At 39.7% G+C, this 25780-nt stretch overlaps 1 protein-coding gene across 1 annotated transcript in view; it reads left to right on the top strand.

Annotated features, from left to right (window-relative positions):
• Positions 1–8257: 8257 nt before the first annotated feature.
• Positions 8258–25780, top strand: part of LOC149224605 (anamorsin homolog 2-like) — a 31704-nt gene continuing 14181 nt past the window's right edge. Inside the window, exons 1-3 of the mRNA XM_089386182.1 lie at positions 8258–8502; positions 8607–8752; positions 8840–9140. Coding sequence (XP_089242308.1) covers positions 8370–8502; positions 8607–8752; positions 8840–9140 — 580 coding nt within the window. The 5' untranslated portion in view covers positions 8258–8369. The remainder of the gene's footprint in view (positions 8503–8606; positions 8753–8839; positions 9141–25780) is intronic.

Raw genomic sequence — 25780 nt, 5'->3', positions numbered from 1 at the left:
TCTGAATTAACACTATGTTGGCTCTGCCCACCGTGGAACCGGCCGAGGACCTACACCCTCCACGAGCTCCATGACTCCCATGCCCTAACACCACATAATGAACCAACACCCTGTCTTTTGCTTCCACCACTTGTGTTCACTATGCCACCCTGAACGCCTTCCTGAACAATTAACCCTTCCCTAAGGAGCGACACTTCTGCCTTGCCTGAACTGGGGCACGCAAGGAGTGCGGGCTTGCCTTCACACTGAAGTCCAAGAAGAAGCCCAAATCTGAAAGTCTATCCCCAATCCACGCCAAAGACCACCAAAATAAACCAAGCAGCACACAGCCAGAGACTACACACTCAATCAATTGGCCACCCTCCACTAGATGCCCAACAATCCACACAACAGACAATGAAGGAAAGGGAATTCGACGCTGCAGATCACCCCACCTTAAATTCACCACTAGAAAATATCGAACCAGGCTCTAGCATGTAAACGGACCCTTGCCTGGAGAGGCCACAGGGTGACCTTTGAACTGCGCACAAGAGCAGTTAGGAAAGCGGGCTCCCAGAGTCCCGACTGATGCTAGAGCCACAAGGCTATGCCGAAAGGAGGTCTTTTATCAGCGACCCCAAAAGGGAAGAATCAAGGGATGCCTATACCAGAAAGCCAACACCACCCTAGCACCAATTTTGCCACCCAAACGAAACCAACACCACGAGAAGTCTAGGTGTCATTTAAACAAGCAACATACTCCTTATACAGATGACCAAAGAACCACCATCCATAAGGCTAAGGTGAGAAACCAGCCAGACCTAGAGCAACCAGGGCCAAAACCAACCAGAACCTCAAACAACATGCCCTCCAACTTAGGAAGAAGAGGGAAAGTTTCACCAAGTGCAATAAGGAATGGAAGATTACCGAATTAAGCCCGCAGGAGGAGTGATAGATAGACGATCACGACTTGGAGATATAGGAACACAGAGGAATTCACATCTCTCGGAGAGCCAAAAAACAACCAGATAACTGCGTGCACCAAGCTACTTAACCAAATAAGCGTAAATGTCATTAAACCTCGAGACAGTACAATCCGTTGCACATAGACGAAGGAGGATGTTTCACACATACGAGATCAAGGTTATTAACTATCGTGTAGTGGAGGGGCTATAAGCCTACCCTTCCCCGCTTTAACCAAGGGTTAAATGTCATTCTTCACATGACGAGTGGATCTTGTACTCTGACACCCCCATCGGGGATACTTGAAGAATTTTTCAAAGTACATTTTTGAATTTTTAAATTGATATATTAAGAATTTTAATAACAATTTTAAATTTTAGATAAATAAATATAAAAAATTTACTTATTATCATTCTCTTCCATGGTGTATATATATAATCTTTACTTACCCTAAAATACTTAATTACATTAAAAAAATATTCATATAATTCATTTTACAATTTTGTTATAATTGGGAACACTTCTTACAACACATTATGACATCAAAATATTTTTATTTAAACCAAACAACAGAGACGCTAACTATATAACCTTGTTTCATAAATAAATTTTAAATAAAAATATTAAATATAATGTTAAATAAAATCCAAAAATATAAAACATAAAACATGATTTTGTAATAAGAATAGGAGAATAAACATAAAACAAAGCACAAGGTATTGTTTTATTTTATTAAATATTAAATACATAAAACAAAGAAGCCGTGAAACATGTAATATTTTTTTATTATTTTATTTTTATTTTTATTTTTATTTTTTTTATTTTTTTTTTTTTTCCGAAGGTGGTAAAACCTATCAACTCAGGTGTCAAACCAACAGTGAGGACAGCCATCTCTAGCTGCTATCCGCGAATGCTGGGATGACTCATCACTGTTAAATAGGAAAACCACGCCACCTGACATAACCCTGCTGGTGGTCCGTAATCGGGAGCAGGCTCTCACTCCTGCCAGATGCCTCTGGGTCTTGGGCCGTTAACCTGTTTCCTTACGTCCGAGGAAGACGAGCTCTTAGCCAAGCAGAAGCAGTTTTACGGCATACTCCAGGCCGCGTGAAACATGTAATATTATATACATTAGTAAATTTATAAATAAAATATTTTTTTATTTATATTAAATAAGAATTTAAAAGAATAATCATAAAATATTTAAGTTTTTTTTAGCTTTGAATCTCACAATATACATAATACTTTATAATACAATAATTTATTAAGTTCTCATTTATTCATTTTTCTCTCTATATATATAAGTTTAGATTTATCTTAACTCCGAATTTACCAAGTGTCCAAAAAGACCCTCCTTGGGGCTTGGTAGATCTAGAGTTAACATAGATTTAAGTTAGTTTAATCCCCCCTTTAAATAAGCTATATTCCACGTGGATACCATGGGTTCTCATACCATAGATCAATACATGAGTGAATACCATGAAATTATTTTTATTTTAATATTTTATTTTATTTTATTTTTTAATTCATTTTGGTCGAGTAAAAATGTTTTCACGTTATTAATTTTATTTTTATTTTTTATTTATCTGAGTCAAAATGTTTAGAGGACAGGGCATGACAAGGCATTACAACATCTCTTCCACCCTGGTTGGAGCACATCTCGACAATAATTGAAAAAGAAATGAATTCTAATTACGTAGTTATGTTTCTTTTTACAACTGCGTATAAAAATATGTTTGATATTAAATAAATCATTTTTTTTGTAAGCTTGGTAGGACCTTTTCATTCATTTTCTCAAAAAGTACAGGTTACAACCATAAATCAAATTGTTAGGTGGCCTCAACCTGCCCAGAGGGAAACCATATCTGTTGGCCACCTAACAACATTATATGCCATCCAAAAACATAATAATTTAAGCCTGACAAGCAGTGCTAAATATGTCTGAGTATCCTTATACTTCCTATACTCTAGATAACTTAAAACAAAAATTAAAGTATGTAGCTTCATCATATAACAAAATTCCAAAACATAAATTAAACCATCATGCTACTAGTCATAAGAGGAATCCACAAGGGTTGAATCCTTCGCACTTGAACCTAGAAGCTCATTTTGCAAGATACATGGAATGTGCTTTTCGATGTGACTATCGTTGAAGCTGAAACTGGATCAGTTGAAATTCCTTATGGAATTTCGAGAATCCCTGAGCAATCTTGGAGGATTTAGTGGGAGGGGTTACCACCGCTTTGACTACTAATTTTTTCATCAACCAATAAAGATAATTTGTCTGCTTATACTGAGAGGATATGCATCTGGAATGACAGGGGTCCGACACCAAATCTTGCCAATCTTCCATATCAATTTGTGTATCTGCAACTCGTTGATTCAAATCACTTCCCACCTTGCAATACACTTGTAGAATTTTTCTACACATCAGCTAGCTCTGATACCATGTAGAATTTTTCTACAAATCAGCTAGCTCACTGATATCATGTAGAAATTTCACCACCTGTAGATCAAACTAATATATGCAATGTACTAAAGCATAATACTAGATCTACTTCTACAACCAATTTAGCGGAAGCTCAATCGAACATGAGCAACATCAATAAGAACACATATAACTGATATGGAGAAATCAAACACACATAACACAGAATATATAACTAGGGGAAAGCACCAGCCTAAAACCTCATCTCTATATTATCATACAAGTGGAAATATGTCCGGATTACACAAAGCCTTAGCTCGGAAGCTATCCAACTCTCAGTACAATCCCTCTGCTACTCATAGACAGTCAAAGGCTTCTCACAAACCTTCTCCTTTGCCCTCCAAGCCTCCTATTTGTTTCCTGTGTCCTCCAGCTGCAACCTGTGCGATTCTCACCTCACACACAACACTGACCTCTGAAATAACTGCACAAAACTGAAGGAGATAAATCCTCATCATGGATGAGCTTCCTTTAGAGGAAAAATATTCATCCAACTGATAGTACATTGTCCCTTCTCTGATCTCAACTGGGTCTCTGTCTGATCTGACATGCATCAGTTATCCATGAGAGAATACTCAGTTGTCTGAAAATAACAGTTATTACACGTATGCAAGCATCAACAAACTGTATCTCGTTAATTTAACAACTTGTTAAATTAATCTAATTGAACTTGACTAAGTTAAATTAAGTCAACTAATCCTCTCAATATAGAACTCATCCTTAATTCCTCAATGAGTGGAGCAAATCAAGGACACATTCCCCAATCAATGGAGAAATTATTGCATGTTCTCACAAAGACTTCAAGTTTGATTTTTCTTAACTAATTAGCTCATGGAGAATTAATTAATTAATATTCAAATTGCTGGTAAGACCAAATTTGAATTTTACTTCCTATGTTAGATCAAGGACTGTCTAAAAATAGGAATCCAACTTGAACTCCTAAAAATAGAACTTCTATTTTTAGCACTTCCATTTTTCATTCCCTGTTGCCCAATCCAACATTGATGCCCAAACTATTATTTTTAGCAGTGCTATTTTTAGCAATTTCTTGTTGCCAATTTTCAACAATGCTGACAATCCTAAGGCAAATTACCTTCATGGAGGGCATGGGCTGTGTCTTAGATGAGACGAGAGGTTGTTTTATGGCCTTTATTTTTTCACTGGTCGAGGGCGCGTTTGACTACCCTCATAGGTCAACATTGGATTCTTACCACGACCGCAAGAACCCCCAACTTGCTGACCTTTCACCGAGGTGGCATGAGCCACGGAACAAATAATATTAGAACCCCTGATGGTATCAACCAGAGACCACAATGACAAAACCTTGGCTGCCCCACACGAAACAACCTTAAAATTCTAGAGGTCACACCGAACAGGAGAACCTATCAAACTGTCAAGGCAAGAAGGCATAACACAATAAGTATACCGACAACCTGCTCTACAATGGGGAGCGATAATGAGCTGGAGCAAACCTCGGAGCCCAAAAAAGCACAGCCAGGGCTTCCCTGAGCAACTCAAGATGTCAACATGAGACATACAAAAACGAACCAAAACCATGAATGTAACAACCTTGGTTAAAAATCCATGCAAAAATATATATAAGGCCACGCTCATGGGACACATATTCCGAGCTTAATGGTGGGGAAAACATCCTAGTGTGTGTTCATTTCAGTTATTATGGCTAAGGAAATTGGCAAAGGCAATGCCTAAGGCTTTAGAAATGCAAAATGGCATTTTTGACACATTTATTTATGAAAATAATGGAAATTATGAGAAAAGGGAGGTGAAGGTCACAAGTTGCATGTGAGGAGGAAAATGACGGAAAATAATGACCTCATTGATAAAAAGGCTTATGAGGATTAGTTGGTAGGCTTGGTTAGTGTAAGCTTGGTCAGTTCAGTTTTGGAGCTCTCTCAATATTCTCTCTCTCTCTCACTCTTGGATACTAAGATTTTTCTTGGAGTACTCTTGGAGGGTGACATACTTGAAGTTGTGGAGCAAGAAGGCAAAGGAAGAGCAGGAAAGCGCAAGACGACATCGGTATCAACAACTACAATGGATTTGGCTTGCAGGTACCGAGTTGCGTGTATGTTTTCCTCAATAGTTTTAGCATGCATGTGGTTTATTGGTCATGATTTGTCATTGGCATGGAGGATAGGTGGGATTGATAGTGGATTTGCCTAGCCTTTTCATTTCCTAGATAACCACGGAGATTGTGGGTTTATTTCCTTGTTTTGTCTTGGTTGGTTCTCATGTTTCCTTTAGCTTGGGTTGAGTTATTAGTTCCTGGAAACCTTGGTTGGAAAAACACTCAGGAAGCCTTGTAACAGCTTGGGTTGCGTTACTAGTCCTAGAAGCCTTGGTTGGACAAATGCTCTTGAAGCCTGGCGACATCTGTGGGTTGAGTTACTAGTCTTGGAAGCTTTGGTTGGAAGAAACACTCTGGAAGCCTCAGATAGAGACCAATTTGATGATGGTTTTATGATGCTCGACCGTGAGGTGGAATCACTGTTTGATGGGTTGAGGTGGATGGCCTTTGGAAGCCTTGGATGGTTTTGGATTGATGTGTTCTATGAGATGCCACATTCATGCTTGGAATATGACATGAGGGTGAATGACTGAAGAGAGATTTGGCTTAACCATTCTATGGTCGAGTGGAATGTGGAATTCCCATCTCGGGTTTGGATTTTGCATGATCAATATGAGGTTTTTTCTCTTTGTATTTCTGTGAGTATTACACTGGTTTATATGTGGATCATATGGCTGTGATTTCCTTGGTATTTATGTCGTTATTATGCTAGTTATGAATGTGTATTATGACAGTGGCTATGTATGACTCCCATCATGTTTTTACTTGTATATGAATGAACAATGTATTTATGGCCTAATGGATGAAACTGCAACTAATGTGATAAGGAAACAATGCTTCATAGCGAATCTCAGATAAGTACGAGACCCCTATGCTCAAATATGTTATTTACACATGTAGATTACATATTTGTGATATGTTTGACGAAATGCCTGTCATGGCTAGTAGGGGTCTAGTCAAGGTCTTATTCAAGTAATTGCATTAGTACTGTTATTTCCATGTTATCTTACTGTTATGAAGGTGTCATTCAATTATGGGCAGTGACCTAGGCTCTGGGCTTGAAAATGTGGCTTAAATCTTGGGGATGCTGGCACAAAACTGAGTAAAATAGTCTCTGGACGCTGGCTTGTAGGTTTGTGAGAGCGTCCAGAGGTCCCTGGATGCTGGCTTGCAGGTCTATGAGAGCTTCCAAAGGTCCTTGGATGTTGGCATGCCCATAATAGGAGAGCACCCAGAGGTCAATTGGTCCAAAATGTCAGTGGGACCCAGGGGCTGGTTGGTATAAATGTTGGGTTGGTTCCTGAGGGTCTTAATGTTGATGTTGAAGGTTTGTATGGTATGTTTTCATCGGTTCCACTTCTTCAATGTGAATTAAGAGGTCGAGTCATATCATAGTAACTTCTCGTCACATGTTTACCTCGGTTGGCTAGTTACTTGGGTAGATGTAGGAGGAGGGTGTTACAATGAAAACCCAATGTAGATCACTGAATACATCCATTGAAATATCATTACAGTTGCCACATGCAGTCAAACAAAGGAAATAAATTAGTTTCCATAGCTGATCCCCTAGTGTATTCCCATGTGAGAAAGCAAAATTCCAAAGTATACAGAGACAACCGTGCATAATACAAACAAACAATCATAATAATCAACCATTTCCTTCCAAAAACCATAGTGAGACTTCCATCGAACATCAGACATCTAGATATGACCACTCCTCCAAAGAAAAAGTAGAGATACTTGACGAGCAATAGAGGTGAGGCGAAAAAACCTAAGCTGGAAACATAGCTATAGAAAGCGACTAAAGCACAACGAAAGTCTGCTGCAACCCAATGGAGGACCACAAGGAGTACAGTCTCGAGTCCGCAACAATCCATGAACAAGACTCTATCCAAATTCCCCGTAGAACAAAAAATTTACTTACCCTTACAATGAAATTATCCTAAAACTTCGACAATACTTACCCTTACAATGAAATTATCCTAAAACTTCGACAATACTCTGTTAGTGCCACATTCCTTAATCACATTAATGGAATGCATGCGAGAGGCCAACTCTCCATACACCTTATACATGCGAGGGGTGGTGAAGCTCCGCCATTGTACCTTGTTCATTACTATATGCCAATTGATGAGCTCCATGCCTCCGACTCGCACCCCGATTGGAGAAAATTAAGTTTAAATTTAAATTTCAATAGATACCAACTTTTAACTCTTATGCCAATTAATTTATTGATATAAATGAGCTCAATTTTTAAAATGATTTAAACTTTTCAAACATAACCTGTTAAACCTACTTTTTAAAATATCAACTCAGGTGTATTATGCATACTTTCTCGTAAAAAGTGAATCGAAAGTCATGTCTTAAACAAATGTGGAATTAGCATCCAAAGTAAACAATAATAATTTAATTTAAATGACCTTCTAACCAAATATAAAATTAATTAAAAAAGTAAACAACAATAAATATTGTTTATTAATGATTGTTACTTCGGTATTTAAAATGCTTTTTGCATGTTTTGAATATGTCACTCACATGCCAGGGTCAAACGTGGCAGCCGGAACTCGGAAGAAAACAACAATCCTGGTTAGGTGCAGAGCCGCGTATCCATAAATATGTCCCACATGAATTGTGCAGGCGAGCACGAGAAAACCGACCTTAAGTTTGGCGGTTTTTTTTTCAAAAGAAGGTTAGAGGTCAAATCCGGGGGCGCAAGTAATCTCCTCTGGCGTCGGTCTTTTTAAAGATTACGCTCGGTCTTTTTTAAATATTACGCTTTGCGACCTCGACAGAGGGAGGCTAAAGAAAAAAGCTCTGTAACGTCGGTAGAAGACAGGAAGATCACCGAAAATGGATTCGCAGCCCGCAGTCTTAGTGATCACGGACTCCGTGACCATTCATGCAGCCATCGTTAGCTGGGGTATTCAAAACTTTCAAGTCAAAGCTGAAGATTTACATGTTATTACACAGGCAGATCGGTTAGGTTTGTCCAGAAATCCTTTTATTATTATTATTATTGTTTATGCAAATCCTCGTTTTTGTTTGTTTAGGCATTTCTGGATATTGATATGGATTGATCTGTTGCAGAGGGAAAATTAAATTTGAAATCGTCGTCACTGGATGCGGTCGTTTCGGTCTCTGGACTTCACACGCAGCAATGGCTGCTGGAGCTCGCGAGGGTTCTCAGACCTGGCGGGATTATCGTTCTTCAAAACCCTAATTCTGCAAATCATGTACGTGCCTGCAATTCTTTTGAAAATTTTAAGGCTTTTCTATGCATTCATGGGGTTGTTTCATGACAATTATGCTTTTTTTTATAGGATGTTAAAGAAACCCTTTCTGCCCTAGAACGCGATCTTCTGCTGTCGGGATTTGTAGTTTCAGAGAGCGCCGATGGCAGTATTGACGGGCTTGGGCCCTTGGTGGTTAAGGGACGGAAGCCTGTTTGGGAGACAGGATCCTCGTTTAAGCTTAAGAAGAAGGTGGTGGAGAAGCCAGCTAATGTGGTAAAGGCTGACATACCAGACTTCAGGGTTCAATTAGGGGATGACCTGGACGATCTCATTGATGAGGACAGTTTGCTTACAGAGGAGGATTTGAAGAAGCCCAACCTGCCACAAGGTTTTCTTCGAAACCCTAAATCTCACCATTGGAGTTAATTTTATTATGGGTTGCCAAAGGCAGAGGGTAGTTGAGAATCCATCATTTAAATTAATTAGTTATTTCCCCCCTTTTATAACTTCTTTTCTGTAAACTTAATATTGACCTCCTACCTTGCCGTTAAAAGAAAAATTCACATGATGGCTAAATTTGTGAAATTCAGTTCATTTCTTAATCAGAAGCAGTAAGTCTATCGAATGTTTACATGTATCATACATTACAGTTTATTAAGACACGCTTTCTTGGTCTATTTCTAAAATTGCATGTGAAATTTGTGTCTTCTAAAACAGTTACAGGTTTTAACAGCGATGCAAATGACGAACCATCATAAGGCTGTCAAATTTCAACACAGGGCCTTTTTTTGAGAAATATCCTCCTATTAACAGAACCATATATTAATAAAATTACAAAAAAGTGCAGAAGATTGTTCATTGCCACAAGAAGAGAGCAGGGGTAGAGTACACACGTTTTATAAAACCAGCAGAAACATACGGTGATATTCCTTGAAGCCACAAAACCAGGGAGAAACCAAAGACCAAGGTGCAAGAAAGTGCCGCTTTACAAGCGCAATGTAAGGGAGAGGCATGAGCCAGGGTTCTGTAAAGCCACTGAATATTTATCCCAGAAAACTGCTGAAAGGTTATTATGGGATATCACATCCTCAACACCTCAAGCAGACATGCTGCCAGCAAAACTGGCCAAAAATTCTCTGCTTTCCAGTTGCTAGCGGCACTGTGGTGCCTAGCTGAGCCAACTTCTCATTGCCCAAGCTGCCTGACCCAGACATAAAATATTCATAAAGTTTGAAGCGGACAAAGTTCCTTCTACAAATTAATTACTCCAGAAAACATGGAATATATAGATATCCATTAAGGATATAAATATTATATATTAAATATATGAATAAGAATGAGAATTGATATACAAATGAGAAGGAGAGGCTTGCTTATATACCAAGCAAGTGTCTCTTCATGTAGAGTCATGTCCTATTAGACATGTCCCTTCAACCTAATTACTATTTAATAATTATTTATGCTTATTATCATTTATATTATTTTACATTATTTATATATATTTTATTCGTTACATTGCCTCCTTCCTCAAAAAGCTTTGTCCTCAAAGCTTGTTGATGATAAAAGGCTTGATCTCTTTTTCGGCTTCAAGCGTCTTTCTATCTTGGAACAATCATCTTCGTCGATACAAGCTGATATGATCTTCTTAGTGACAAACAGAATTGTTGCACTGAGAAGGGATCATACCATCCCAGATTAATCTTCTATATAGTATTCTGATCACTAGAACTTTGTAACAACTTGGCATCATAAGACGAGATTGATTTTACGTCATTATTCTCTGAAACATCAATTTGTTGTTTCTGGTCTGAATGGTCCTGATACATAGATTGGTTGAGTTGTCTATTCTCACGATTTGGATGTTGATAGGGAACTTTTTTGGTTTTACTTTCCCTTATTGGGCATGTGGCAATTTTTATAATTTCTTCTGGCGTTATTGAATTTGGTTCCAGTGTAAAATCTTGGAGCGTTATTTTCTTCTTTTTGTTAGCTGAGACTATGTTTTAGCTATTCCTCAATGTTGAGTGGAAATTGTCCCAAATTTCAGCTGATGTTAAAGGACATAATAGGTTTTAAGGTCTATTTATTCATTGTAATGTACCAATGAAACAATAGGAGGTGAGTCTTTATTGAAATGTGACTTGATGTTTGGCAAGAAGAAATGTCTTTGTTTAGTAGTCTTTCTTAATACAAGTTGTTGAAGAGTAGGTGTGTAGATTTGCAAGGGGAGGGTATCCATGAGTAATTGGGTCTTGAGAATGATGCAATATCATTTGCTTCAGAGGAGGATTGGGATGTGGACATGATGTTTGGAGGGACACTTGCTAAATTAGAATCATGCAGGTAAGGTTGCCGTTAGGGTTGGAGGGATTAGCACTAGACTATGACACAGTTACAAGTTTGTGGAGTTTGACTTTCTTAACAATTTGTTGCCTTGATTGAGTAGAAAAATATGTGTTTTGGTAGCCTTTGCTATCCTTGTGAAGTTTGTCAATGTTGAAGAATCCATTGAAACACAATCATTTGTATCAATGGAAGGTTGAATGGAAAGACAACATAACAACTATATGTGATGGGTGTGGAGAATCAACTTCCTTTACCCATCTAAGATGATATGGCCACAAATGTGGTGTGTTAAAGCATTGGGGCAGTTAGCCAACCTTTGAGATATTAGGTTCATTTCATTGTGATTTTCCTTGACCAAGGCTCTCCTTGTTTGTGGTTTTGCCCAATCTAGAAAGCGAAGAGAGGCTCTCGCTCTAGATTGCTGTCTTATTGGGCTAGGAATTATTGGAGGAACTAGAATCATGGAACTTGGAGTTCTCTGGATGTTCGTGGGGGCATGTTCTTTGATTACTTGTAGTTGTAGTTTAATAAGGAGAACCTTTGTCTTTTTAGCTTGCAAGGTGCAATATTTATCATTGGTATGACTATAGCACTAATGATAAGAATAATGTTTATTCTTCCCTCTACTAGTGGGATTCATTGTCTCTAGAACAAAATTGGTTGTGGCTGATTTTGGAAGGTAGTTGGAAACTAGGATTGGACTCGACACAAAGCGTACTTGTAAAATCCCTTACCTTAAGAATTTTTTTAAAGTCCTTGATGAATTGTAGAATTGATTGTCTAGGAGCTTGTTAAAGTTGTAGCCGCAATACTAGCATTGCGTCTTTATATCGAAGTGGGTAAAATTTATTGTAAATGTTTTGAAATCCTTCCAACTGTTGATTGGAGTTTGGTTGGAGGTTGCAAGGGGTTTGTCATGTGTTTGCTACCATGTCAGGGCTTGTTTTTCCATGTGGACCTTAATGTCAAGGATCTTTAGTGTGTTTGTCATATTGGGTTGTGTTTTGAATTAGGCTTCTAAACCATGAATCTAGAAGTTGAGTATGCCTGTGAGTGTGGTGTGGTTCGGTAAAGCTTTTCTCTTGAGATCAACATCTTGTTGAGCTCAATGTTTAAAAAAACGATCGAATCGAATCTGAAACGATTGAGTTGATGCGAGTCGTTGGGATTTTTTTTGCCTCGGCAGAAAAAACAGAATGGGAGGCCGAGTCAGTCATGACTCGGTCAACTCGGTCGGTTTTGCAATAACTCGGCTGAGTCAATGAATGCGGCCTGTAACCCCCAAAAAATGTGATTTTTCATATTTTTTAACTGTTAGCTGAGTGTTGGGGACTCCAAGGTCTTTTCTAAATTAGTTAAATGCTTATAAGTAGAACTTCGGCGTAAATCACATAAAGAGAGACATTTGTTGACGCGTTTCAAACCAACTAGTGTGGCTCATCGTCAGGACAAGTTGAAGAAAGCGATCCAGCTTTGCATGCTAAATAGTCTGAGCAGAGCCTCCAATGGCTATCTTCATCAACGGCTAATTTTGACTTAGGGACGGTAGTCAAAAAGTCAAAATGATAATTTAATGGGAGTTAGTTATCATACCATAGATTATATAAAAGTAATAATTCTAGAAGTTGATTACGTTAATAGTTTATTAAAAAACGTGACTTATATGGGAATTAGTTAGATCAAGGACCTGACATCTATATATATATATATATAAATATAAATGTAAGGCAATTTCAAGATGATAGTTAGTTATAATAACTATATATTACTAGAAAGTTCAAATTATATATATATATATATATATATATATATATAAAACTAATAAAAGTTAGTGGAAAGGTATAATTTAAAAATTCAATTAAGTGGGAATTAGTTATATTAAAGACCAATATATATAAATATATAAAGTAGGTTAGTTGTAATTACTAGAAACTTAAAAATGAACTAATTTTATATGGTGATACTTATAAAATTATAAATTCAAAGGACATTAGTTATATAAAAGATAAATATATTTATTTATATAAGGTAACTTTAGGGTTATAGCAATTAAATATTACTAATCTATTAGAATAAGAAGGATAGATAGTTAAAAAAAAAATGAGTAAAAACTAATTAAGAATGTAAAAAAATAAAATAATAATAATAATAATAGTTACAATTATATTCAATAATAACCATCAGGGAGAAATAAATGGAAAGAACCCTTAACAAAAAAAGAAGAAGGATTGGAAAAAGTCTAAAACAAGAAGGACAAAACCCTAACGAAAGCAAAGATGAAAAGGGGGGAGCGGGGGGGAAGAGGGAGGAAGAGAAGGATGAAAGGGCAAGGATCCAACATCTACCAATATTCTAGCGGTCATCTCTATTGAGATTGTTTGGCCTTCTTTCAATCTCAATAGCTTCTCTGAATTTACGATGATGGAACTGAGCAACTTTGGCGACAACCTTGGCCTCCTCTATACACACCTGATGCTTGGTCTTTTCTACATGCTCCGCCAATGCTGAAGACTTGGATCTACCATGTCTTAGGTCGGCAGCATGTTCGCTGATCCTCTGATGGATGGAGCGCCCTGTTTCCCCAATATAGGGGGTCCCACAAGAACACCCTTCATGTCCTTAGGGTTAATGGGATCTTTCACCGATCGAAGGGAATTGCGAATGGTGTTGAGGGGCCTAAAGGTTGAGGGAATCTCATACCTCTTAAGGATCCGAGCAATCTTGTCCGTGGTTCCTTGGACATGTTGAAATTTGGTACAGGAGGACAGGTGGTTCCCTTAGGCTTTGATATTTGGCCTAGGGAAAAGTGTCCAAAAGAATTTAATTTTTCTCCTAAAGTGACTTTATAATTTTATAAAGTTAAATTTAATTTAAAAGTGACGTTAAGTAATAAAGTTACTAAGTCTAATTTTAAAGTGACTTTTATAAAGTCAATGAAAAATTAGAAAGTAAAAGTGACTTTGGAAATAAATGACTAAGTGGGTCTTTATTAAAGTAGGGTGAATTAAAAAAATAAAAGTGAGATTTAAATGAGCATTTAATTTCAGCCTTAGATCTCAATCTATTTCAGCCATTGGATTTAGGGATCACCCAAAAGTCACTTGGGGTTAGATTAAAGGAGGAAAATGAGGAAAATGTCATTAATTCTTTCATGAGCAGATTGAGAGAAAGAGAGCAAGAGAGCAAGGGAGATTTCTGGATAGTGAGCTGCGGAGTTTTAGCAAAGCGGAGTTTCAGCAGTGGAGTTTCAGCAGGGCGGAGTTTCAGCAAGTCTGTACAGCGGAGTTTCAGCAGGGCGGAGTTTCAGCAAGTCTGTACAGCGGAGTTTCAGCAGGGCGGAGTTTCAGCAAGGCTGAGTTTCAGCAAGGCTGAGATAAGTTGTAAAAGTTTGCTTGCTGATTTTTGCTGAATATTTCTCTTATTGTAAAAAGGCATTTTCCAGAAATAAAAAAGAGCTTTCAAACTGGTTTTCCCAAGAGTTGTAGGGGGTTTTTCCAGGGTCACATTGACAAAAAATCTCTGTGTTTAAATGTGTTTTAATGGCTGTTTATTACTGCTGATTTTTATTTCTGCAATTTCCAGCATTCTGTAAAATTTCTAGAATTTGTGTTTTCAACAAATTTATTTTTTCCAGCTTGTTAAATATATGGTTATGGGAAAGGGCATTTAACTATATGGGAGAAATAAGGAGAAACTGAAAACCGGGGTGGGAAATGAGAAATTTCTACATGGTATCGGAGCTTGAACGCTGAAGGACAGTTTGGGACAGCAAAAGGAAAAATTACAGATGCTGATTTTTCACTCAGAAAATTCCAGCGAGTTGATTTTTTTCATAAACAACAGTTTTATCTTTACTATAGCAGTGCTATTTTTCAGTTTTAGGACAACAGGATGTCATTGGGATTGAGGGTGGAGGATAGGCTGGATGGGCATACAAATTACAGTGTTTGGAAGGAGAGAATGCAGAGTATCTTTGAGGAGGCAGAAGTTTGGGATATCATGGTGCATACCACACAGAAACCTGTTATTGTGCCTACTGATGCTACTCAGTTGACAGCTTATAATAAAAAGAACAACAAGAGTAAGAGGCTGATTCTAGACGGAATCAAAGACCATTGCATTCCTCATGTGAGAGGAAAGAGCAATGCCCATGAGATGTGGACAGCATTATCCAATCTCTACCAGAGTACCAATGAGAATCGGAAGATGGTCTTGAAGGAGAAGCTGAAGAACATTAAAATGGGTAATGATAGTGCAGTTGGATATCTCACAAAGATTACTAATGTGAGAGATGAGTTGGCAGCGATTGGAGAGGCCATTCCACCCACTGAGTTGGTGTGGATTGCAGTGAATGGCCTCCCCCGTTCATGGTTGAACTTTGCTGATGGGGTTTGTGCACGTGAGACCCTTCCCACAGGGGAGAGGTTTTGGGATTATTGCATTCAGACAGAGATTAGGAAAGGTCAGCTTGGGGCAGCCAAGCCAGTTGAGCAGGATGAGGATGTAGCACTGGTGGCAGGAGGCAAGAAAGGCAAAGGGAAGAAGCAGGCTTCCACAAGCAGTGGTGGGGGCAAAGGCAAAGGTAAAGGTAAACAGGGGAACACACAGAAGGACTATTCCAAGGTGAAGTGTTGGAATTGTCAAAAGATGGGACACTATGCAGTTGTGTGTCCGAAGAAGAAGAAGAAGAAGGGGAAGAACCAGGACGTGGTAGCTTCAGCAGAGATTGAGGACTTTGCAGGTCGTGTTGACCGGGAGTTTGCGTTCACTACGTGTGAGTCCTCTAGTGCAGGATCACCTGCCACACAGGTTCAGAGGGAGCATGCTTTTCCCTCGATTAGCGGAGCATCTTCAGGTATCTGGAATGTGGACAATGGGGCTTCACGTCACATGACAGGAGTCCGTGAGTACTTCTCAAAGCTTTTAGAGAGTGGCACTGATATAGAGGTAGTACTCGGTGATGACAGAGTTGTTAGAGCAGTCGGGGTGGGGACACTGACATTTCAGAGGGAGTCCAAACCTCCCTTTAAAGTGTCAGATGTTCTTTATGTGCCAGGGATGAGGAAGAACCTCATATCCGTCTCAGCTTTGGAGGACAGAGGATATGAGGTACTGTTCAGGGGAGGACAGGTGTTGATGTATCTCAGGGGCAATCCAGCTGATTCAGCTAGAGTGATAGGTGTACAAGTTTGCATTCTAGCCCCTTTTGGCATTGAGTAGTAGTACCGACAGCAGAGCTAGCAGTTCTGAGCTGTGTGAGATTTGGCACCGCAGGATGGGACATATGTATCATGGAGCCTTGATGACATTGCGGGAGATCACTACAGGTGTGCTAGATTTCAATACTGATCACTTTGATACTTGCAGAGGTTGTGCGATGGGCAAGTTTGCCAAATCCCCTTTTCCCAGCAGTGACAGCAGAGCGACTGGGATACTTGATTTGATTCATTCCGATGTGAGCGGTCGGATGTCTCATGTTTCCTTGAGTGGATATGAGTACTATGTTTTATTCATTGATGATCACTCCAGGAGGACCTGGATTTATTTTTTGAAAACCAAGAGTGAGGCCTTCAAGCGGTTTCAGGAGTTCAGAGCTCTTGTGGAGACACAGACAGGTCGAAAGATCAAGTCCTTGAGGTCGGACAATGGAGGAGAGTACACCCTTGGAGAGTTTGTTGACTATTGTGCGGAGGTAGGCATTAGGAGGGAGTTCACTGTTCCTTACAACTCCCAGCAGAACCAGGTTGCAGAGAGGAAGAACAGATCCATCATAGGGGCTGCCAAAGCCATGTTACATGATCAGGGGTTGCCATTGTTCTTGTGGGCAGAGGCCTGCAACATAGCTGTTTACTTGCAGAACAGGAGTTCGCATCGTGCCTTGGGGCACATGACTCCAGAGGAGGCTTTCTCTGGGAAGAAGCCTGATATTGGTCATCTTCATATCTTTGGATGCATTACATACACCTATATACCCAAGGAGAAGAGGACCAAACTAGAGCCCACCGCAGAGAAGGGTATGTTTGTGGGCTACAGTGAGACCTCAAAGGCCTTTCGGATTTACATTCCTGCACAGAGGAGAGTTGTTGTCAGACGGGATGTGAAGTTCGAGGAGGACAGGGCCTTTAGGAGGTCACGGGAGTTAAAGTATTTGGATCAGCCAGACCCTCAGCAGCAGTTGAGCCAGTCGCAGGGATCCAGTGGACAGGGATCAGGAGGATCAGGGGGTACATCTATGAGGATGTCAGGTCCGTCAGTAAGTAGTGGCTCACCGAGCCAGAGGGGTGGTGCTCCAGGCAGCATGCAGAGCAGTTCACAGAGCAGTTCACTAGGGAGTCCACTGATGGACAGTTCACACGGTATCTTAGCTTCTACAGGTTCAGGTGCAGGCAAGAGGACAACAGACAGACAGTCAGGAGTTCAGGCTCCTGATGATGATGAGGAGGAGGAGTTTCATTCTCCGGTGGGAGAAGTGCGCTCAGGGAAGAGGAAGCCCAAGTGGCTTCAGGACACCTTGAGAGATGCCTCATCTGTTGCTTAGCCGAAGAGGCCGGTCAGAGAGAGTAGACCACCTGAGAGGTTTTGTAGCTATATGGCGATGGTTACCAGCATCCTTGACTCTGAGCCTTCTAGCTATGAGGAGGCAGCTAGCCAGCAGGTCTGGAGAGAGGCCATGCAGGAGGAGTATTCTTCTATCATGAAGAATGATGTTTGGGAGGTGGTGTCGAGGCTTGAGGGCAAATCTGTGGTTACTTCCAGATGGCTTTACAAGGTAAAGCATGCTGCAGATGGCAGCATTGAGAAATTCAAAGCAAGGTTTGTGGCTAGAGGGTTCTCCCAGGTAGAGGGAGTTGATTATGAGGAGACCTTCGCTCCCGTGGCTCGATATACTTCGATCCGCTCCATTATATCGATAGCAGCAGAGATGGGTTGGAAGATCCACCAGATGGATGTGAAGACTGCATTTCTCAATGGCTTCATAAATGAGGTGTACATTGAGCAGCCACAGGGCTTTGAGGTGCATGGGAAGGAGTCCCATGTGTGCAGACTGAAGAAGGCCCTTTATGGCCTGAAGCAAGCTCCCAGAGCTTGGTACTCCAGGATAGATACATATTTGCAGGGGATGGGTTTCACAAAGAGTGAGGCAGATCCGAACCTTTACTTTATTGTGATTGGTGAGGAGCCTCTCATTCTGGTGCTGTATGTGGATGACTTGGTCATTACAGGTGCAGAGAGACTCATATAGCACTGCAAGAGAGATCTTGCGACGGAGTTTGAGATGAAGGACATCGACTTGATGCATTATTTTTTGGGCTTGGAGGTGTGGCAGGAGGAGGGGCATTTCTTCCTGGGGCAGGGGAAGTATATTGTGGACATCCTTAGCAGATTCCACATGGAGGATTGTAGACCCATGTCGACACCGATGATCACCAACTGGAAGAAGCTTCATGCTTCGGATTCCGAGTTGGTGGATCCCACATTGTACAGGCAGTTGATTGGTTCCTTGATGTATTTGGTCAACACTAGACCAGATATCTGTTTTGCAGTCAACACGATGAGTCAGTTTATGTGTGAGCCTAGGAAGGTTCACTGGGTGGCTGCAAAACACATTTTGCGGTACTTGCAGGGGACAATGGATTATGGTCTGGACTACAGGCAGGGAGATGGAGTGAGATTGGCAGGATACACTGATTCTGATTGGGCAGGTTGTGCTTCTGATAGGAAGAGCACTTCAGGGTGCTGTTTTGGGTTGGGTTCAGCAGTAGTGTCATGGTTCAGCCGGAAGCAGCAGTCAGTAGCACTGGGTTCAGCAGAAGCAGAGTATATGGCAGCCAGTCTAGCTAGCTGTGAGGCTATTGGCTTATTTGGTCAGTCGTTGAGACCTTCAGTGATTTACTGTGATAATCAAAGTTGCATTAAACTCACGGAGAATTTAGTATTTCATGACAAGTCAAAGCATGTCGGGATCAAATATCATTTCATCAGAGACTATGTTCAGAAGGGAGCTGTGAAGCTTGAGTATATTACCACTGATGAGCAGGTTGTAGATATTCTTACCAAAGCCTTACCACGGGGCAAGCATGTCTACTTCAGAGACAAGATGGGTGTGGTGAGGAACACCTTTCTCGGTAAGAAGGACTGTTGAAATTTGGTACCAGAGGACAGGTGGTTCCCTTAGGCTTTGATCTTTGGCCTAGGGAAAAGTGTCCAAAAGAATTTAATTTTTCTCCTAAAGTGACTTTATAATTTTATAAAGTTAAATCTAATTTAAAAGTGACTTTAAGTGATAAAGTTACTAAGTCTAATTTTAAAGTGACTTTTATAAAGTCAATGAAAAATTAGAAAGGAAAAGTGACTTTGGAAGGGTCTTTATTAAAGTGGGGTGAATTAAAAAAATGAAAGTGAGATTTAAATGAGCATTTAATCTCAGCCTTAGATCTCAATGTATTTCAGCCATTGGATTTAGGGATCACCCAAAAGTCACTTGGGGTTAGATTAAAGGAGGAAAAGGTCATTAATTCTTTCATGAGCAGATTGAGAGGAGAGCAAGGGAGATTTCTGGACAGTGAGCTGCGGAGTTTCAGCAAGTCTGTACAGCGGAGTTTCAGCAAGGTTGAGATAAGTTGTAAAAGTTTGCTTGCTGATTTTTGCTGAATATTTCTCTTACTGTAAAAAGGCATTTTCCAGAAATAAAGAAGAGCTCTCAAACAATGTTTTTAAAACCGGAACCGGTGACCGGACCGGTCCACCTAATGAATCGGTTTACCGACCGGAACGGGTCTAACCGGGACTGGTTTGGTCTAAACGAACCGGTTTTAGAAAAATACATTAAATAATTATTTTTTAATGAAAAAAACTATTTTTAAGATTTAAAACCATGATTCCAAGCCAATAGAGACAAAATATGCAAAGATTGCTCATTTATATACCATGTAAAGGTGAATATATCAAAATGGCACCGAGTGCAATACATATCATCGACAAAATACATAAGCAATGGGGCTCTAAATGGCCTCTAGAGTGCAAAAACAAAGCCTACAAACTATGGGGCCAGTGGCCTACTACAAGACTTCAGTCTAGACTCTACATATATGATAATAGTAATACTATAATAGTGATCAACATTATCACTTGAAGTTGAAACTTCTCATGAGTTTCAGTCATCATGATCAAACTCAGTTGGTTGAGTCTCGACTCCCAAACTTTGTAGTCACAAACTTCTCTATTGGTTCAATGACTTGAGTCTCAAACTTCTGAAGGTATTCTGCCCTAATATGCCTTATTATTTCATTTGGTGCTCCACATGGCTTTACATGGCCTCCTATCCCAGCCAAGTGTTGCTTGAACCTGTTAATACCCCCTCCTTGAATGGATTTTTGGCAATATTTGCAGATCATTTTGCCATCAATCATATCACAATGAGCCCATGCAGTATCTCTGGCTTTTGGAGGCATGATGACTCCCTGGATGGTAGATCATAGAAGTGAGAAGTTTATAACACAAAAAAAATTAATTCATGGACAACAGTCAAATAAGGAATTTTCAAGTGCAAATCCTTACCTGGAAATACAAACTAGCTTCCTTAGCCTCCTCTTGAAGATGGCAACTCCACTGACAGCTACACACTATCTCCAAAATAGCTCCAACTCCAACTTCAAGATGACTACTTCAGCAAAAACTCAACACTCTCCAAGCTCACAAACACTCACAAACACTCACAAACACTCCAAATCAATTGTGTGAGACAAATGAGAGTGAGAGGGGCCTCTTATAGCTTGGAGAGGGTGTTTTTGGAGGGAAAACACCCTTAGTTCCCCCCCAAAACCCCTAAACCATAGTCAGAAAACCGCTTTTTGCAAGTTATGGTGGGCATGCCTAAAACCGGCCGGTTTAGGACGGAACCGGCCGGTTCTGTCCTAAACCGGCCGGTTTTCACCGGTTAGGGCCAAAATTTGGAGAAATTGCCTTTCCAACCGGGTTTTTTGGCCGGTTTAGACCGGTGGCCTTGCTAACCGGCCGGTTAGACCGGTAACCGGTTTTTAAAAACGGTTTTAAAAACACTGCTTTCAAACTGGTTTTCCCCAAGAGTTGTAGGGGGTTTTTCCAGGGTCACATTGACCAAAAATCTCAGTGTTTAAATGTGTTTTAATGGTTGTTTATTACTGCTGATTTTTATTTCTGCAATTTCCAGCGTTCTGAAAAATTTCCAGAATTTGTGTTTTCAGCAAATTTATTTTTTCCAGCTTGTTAAATGTATGGTTATGGGAAAGGGCATTTAACTATATAGGAGAAATAAAGAGAAATTGAAAATCGGAGTGGGAAATGAGAAATTTCTACAGGACATAGGGAAGATGGACACCTAGACGACGCTCTTTAGGCTCTTTCTTAATTAATGCATTTTTAGAGGTTTTACGGAAAGCCTTCTAACCTAGGCGCCTACTATATCCATTTTCCACAAAGACATCAAGGAGATGGGATCTCTCCTTATCAAAGCTCTCACTATCAGAAATCCTAAGGGCACGAACTAGTAAATTTCCATTGAATTTTGTCATGTATTAGGGTATGGAACTCGTATTTAATAAAAAGCACCAATCCCTTTATGTACCTTGATGTTAGTGACATTGGTTGTCGAACTCCTCTGGGATTCGCTCCCAAACTAGGAGTTTTTGAAAATGTCGCTCCCACTCCCGCTGCCGTTTTCGCCCTCGCTCCTGTTTTCGCTCTTGCTCCCCACTTTCACTCCTGCTCCCAAGTAACACTGAGCCAGATGATGTTGGCATTTCTAGTAGTAGCCAGTAGTACTGGTCACAAACTTTTGTTGTAGAGGACATTTATAGCCTCCTTGGTTATTTGTTTTTGTTTGGATCTCTATATCATCATTGTGTATGTATTGGACAGTGCACTGGGTGCCATTTTGATATAATGGATATATTCATGAGCCTACTTTGATCATATGTTGTCTTCTATCTATATTCTAATGTTGTGTGTTTGGAAACATGAATGAAAATCTTTAAAATTATGTGTTTTTATAAAAAATAAATATTTAATGTATTTTTTACAATGAGCGAGTCATTGAAATCGAGCCGGCTGAGTCGATTCGGAGTCGGTGTTGGAGTCGGAGTCGACCCTCGGTTGAGTCAGAGTTTTAAAACATTGGTCGAGCTAGGTGGACCAAGGAAGGGTTGGAGGATTTGGGATTGTTGATTTCATAGGTCTTCCAAATTGATAATTACTTCTAATGATTTCTTAACTTAATCTTTCATGTGCTCACATGTGCTCACATTCATCATTAAGTAATTACACAGAAGATATCAACATTAGAAATAACAAAGGCAATAGGATCATAAAGAGACAACCAAACAAGAGACACAAGAAATTTACTCTGGGAAAACCCACTTGGGGGAAAATCCCAACAACCCTTTCTTAGAGAAATTATTCAGTTCAACAAGCAATACAATTTGATCCTCTTCAATCAAAACAAGGCCAGACTTCACTGTAACCAAATTCAAGTCAAACTGATCAAACATAAATAAGTAGCCTCGGGAATTTCGGTCAATCTTTCCATAGAGAATTTTGGCCTTCCTCAGAGATCTGGCCTGTCTCAGAAAAATTCGGTTTGCCATGAACTAGGTCTTCGTTAGGAAAATTTGGTTTGCCATGAACTAGGTCCGCCTTAGATAACTATGTATGTCCATTAACCTAGTCCGCCCATAAAGAATCTTGGTTTGCTGCTTCACGTGTCAACAAAATTGAATAAGAGATTTGAATTGGTTGCTTAATGGAAGAGGTTGAATGCCTTTATATAGTTGTGGGATTGCCTGAAGTGGTGTGCCTATACCATGAGCTGACTTGTAATTTTGGGGCTAGCCGACATGATCTAGGAGGCAAATAATTTGGATTTTGAAAATTCAATTTCCCACTTTTGAAGTCGACTTAAAATTTAAATTATATGTATTTTTTATTTTTACTTTTGAGGGTTTAAACCAAATGATGAACACTGACCATAGCTACAAAAATTTAACAGGGATCATGGATATTCCTTGGGGTATGTTATTCAATTCATTCTTGTAATTCAACAAGGAGAGCCTTGGTATTTTTAGCTTGCAAGGTGTAATATTCATCGTTGGTACAATGACCATAGTGTTGGTGATAAGCACAATATTTTTGCTTCCCTTGCCTAGTGGGAGTTATTATCACTAGAAGATAACTTTGTGTGTGAGTTTAATGGCAATGATTGAGTGAGTTGATTAACTTTGGACCATTTGATAGCCTTTTTTTTCACCAAAACCCTTGCGAGTCTTACCAAGACTATACTAGATTATCCAATCTATCTTTGCTTTTCAATTATTTGGCAGGATATTGAGAGCTCATGCAAGGCTTGTGTGTTGGGTGGCATCTCCTGTTTGGTTAGACACTCTTTCTAGGACAAGGTTATAATGGTAGCATTGGACTAGTGTGCTAGGTTCATGTAGGTTTTGATTCAATGGCTTGCCCTTGCTTCCTTGAGACATTTTATTATAGTTTGCTTTGACCTAAGTGTTTATAGAGTCTTTGCGTTGGTAGGTTGACATGGGATACGTGCCCATTGTGTAGTATGAACCCTCATGGGTTGAGATCTCGATAGTCATTGACTCATTGTTGCAAGCAACCAAACCAAGAAAAATAAATGATGTTCGATGTATGGTCGTTCTCTTGAGTCTTAGCTTCCTAGCTTATAGATTCACGAGACTAGTAATGAGGTCGATGGAGGCTTCAAGAATCGATGGAGGTGGGGGTGCATGGTGTATGATCAACCCTTGGATGTTCTGCGATGGATTTGCATACGAGAGATGGTACGTAATGGGTTTGCGCATTGGATATGGCTTACTTAGTGGTTGCTTGACCTTAGTTGGGTGTTTTCATGATATTCATCTCTAGGTTGTTGGAGATCTTGAGACAACTTGGTGATTTTCTATATGATGGCCACATGGAGATGGTTGCTTGGTTGGAGAAATCCCTACTTAGCAAGAAGGGTGTTGGGATCGTCAAGGAGGAGCATTTTATATATTTGAGGATGGCCTTGAGCCCTATACAACATAGGATAGCTCGGATACTTGCATGGAGGCTTGGAGTTGGCTTGAGGATGCATGGGTTGTTATAGTGTTCATGTAGTGGGATTGGACCCAATAGAGTATATGGCTTAGGAGGATTAATGGAGTCATTGGAGGCTTATAGGAGGAGCGTTGGACACATTGTGGTAGGTATGTGCATTTGGAGCCTTGCTTGTGGACGACATCACCTTGGATCTTGACACATGTACTCTTAAAAATGTAATACTCCAGGTCTCAAGAAGAATTCGCTTTTAGTTTTGGTCATGGAGCATAAGGGCTTTACAGTAGAGTTCAAGAACCAACAAGTCTTAATTTGGTTGAAGGATCCTAGCCTAGATACAACTCAGGTGATTGTGGTTTAGAGAAGGTAATTTGCACAAGCTGTAGGGTGAACCAATTCAAGTTTTTGGTGCATAACAATGACAACTTGTATGAGTTGCGGCATAAGAGAATGGGACACTTGCATCACAGGTTGTTGCCTTTTCTGAGAGAAATAGTCATAGGTCTTTTAGAGTTTAGTGTTGACCAATGTGGAATATGCAAAGGGTGTACACATGGCAAGCATGCCAAGGCTGCTTTTTGAAGTAGTGAGCATTGGTCTAAGGGGATTCTAGACTATGTCTGAAGTAGCGAGCATTGGTCTAAGGGGATTCTAGACAATGTCTGAAGTAGCGGGTATTGGTCTATAAGGGAATTCTAGACTGTTTTACATTCATATGTTTGTGGATGGATGTCAATAGCTTCAATAACATGAAGCATGCATTATGTGTTAAAATTGTATTGAGGACATGTACTTCTATGTTGGCTAAGTGTCATAGCACATAGAAGTCATCCTATTTAATTAATCAGCTCAGACTTTATTATTTTAATAAAGTGACTCGTTAAAAAGTACATCAATTAATTATTGATGTTGACTTGTGGGAATAATTATTTTTAATAATGATTTAATGAGAGTAAAAGAGCTCGGAGTTGAGTGACATGTCATAGAGTGTTTAGTTCAGTTAAGTGAGAGAGTGGAGTTAACTCCAAGAAATGATGGCTGGAGTTATCTCCAAGAAAATCAGTTAACTGTAAGCAAGTGAGAGTTCACTTATGTCGAATGAACTCATGCATGGTGAGAATCCCAAGGAGGGCGCACCTCACTAAGGAATGCATGATGCTAATTCCAAGGCGAGTTAACTAAAGAGGTGGCAAGTTTTGGCATGAATTAAAAATATAGGAGAGGAGAGCTGGTGGTACAGGTTCCAAGGAAAAATGCATAGAAAATACAACACAAAATTCAAGGCAGCTTGTCATAGAATTCTAGGTGTTGTTTTGGCACTGTTTCCTAGATATTTACAGGAGAGTTTTGGCACAAACTTTGAGGGCAGATTGCTGTAATTAACAGCAGAATTTTGCAGGAGATTCGAGATAATTTCTAGGGCTTTTATGCACAGAAATCAAGGCTGCTATCTAACGCTGTTTATGCATGGAAATTGAGGGACAAATTTTCCGTGTTCAGTCCTATTGTTCTGTAATTTTGTTTTCAGATTTCTCTCTTTCAGACTGAATAAGAAAAACACTATTTCCGGTTTTTCCATTCTGGGTTTCCAAG

Source organism: Pinus tabuliformis, chromosome Q (assembly GCF_031772625.1).
Source record: "Pinus tabuliformis cultivar Carrire ecotype Pingquan chromosome Q, CPIR1, whole genome shotgun sequence".
Taxonomy (NCBI): Eukaryota; Viridiplantae; Streptophyta; class Pinopsida; order Pinales; family Pinaceae; genus Pinus; species Pinus tabuliformis.
The sequence above is the reverse complement of the archived record's forward strand: the minus strand, read 5'-3'. Positions and strand labels throughout refer to the sequence as shown.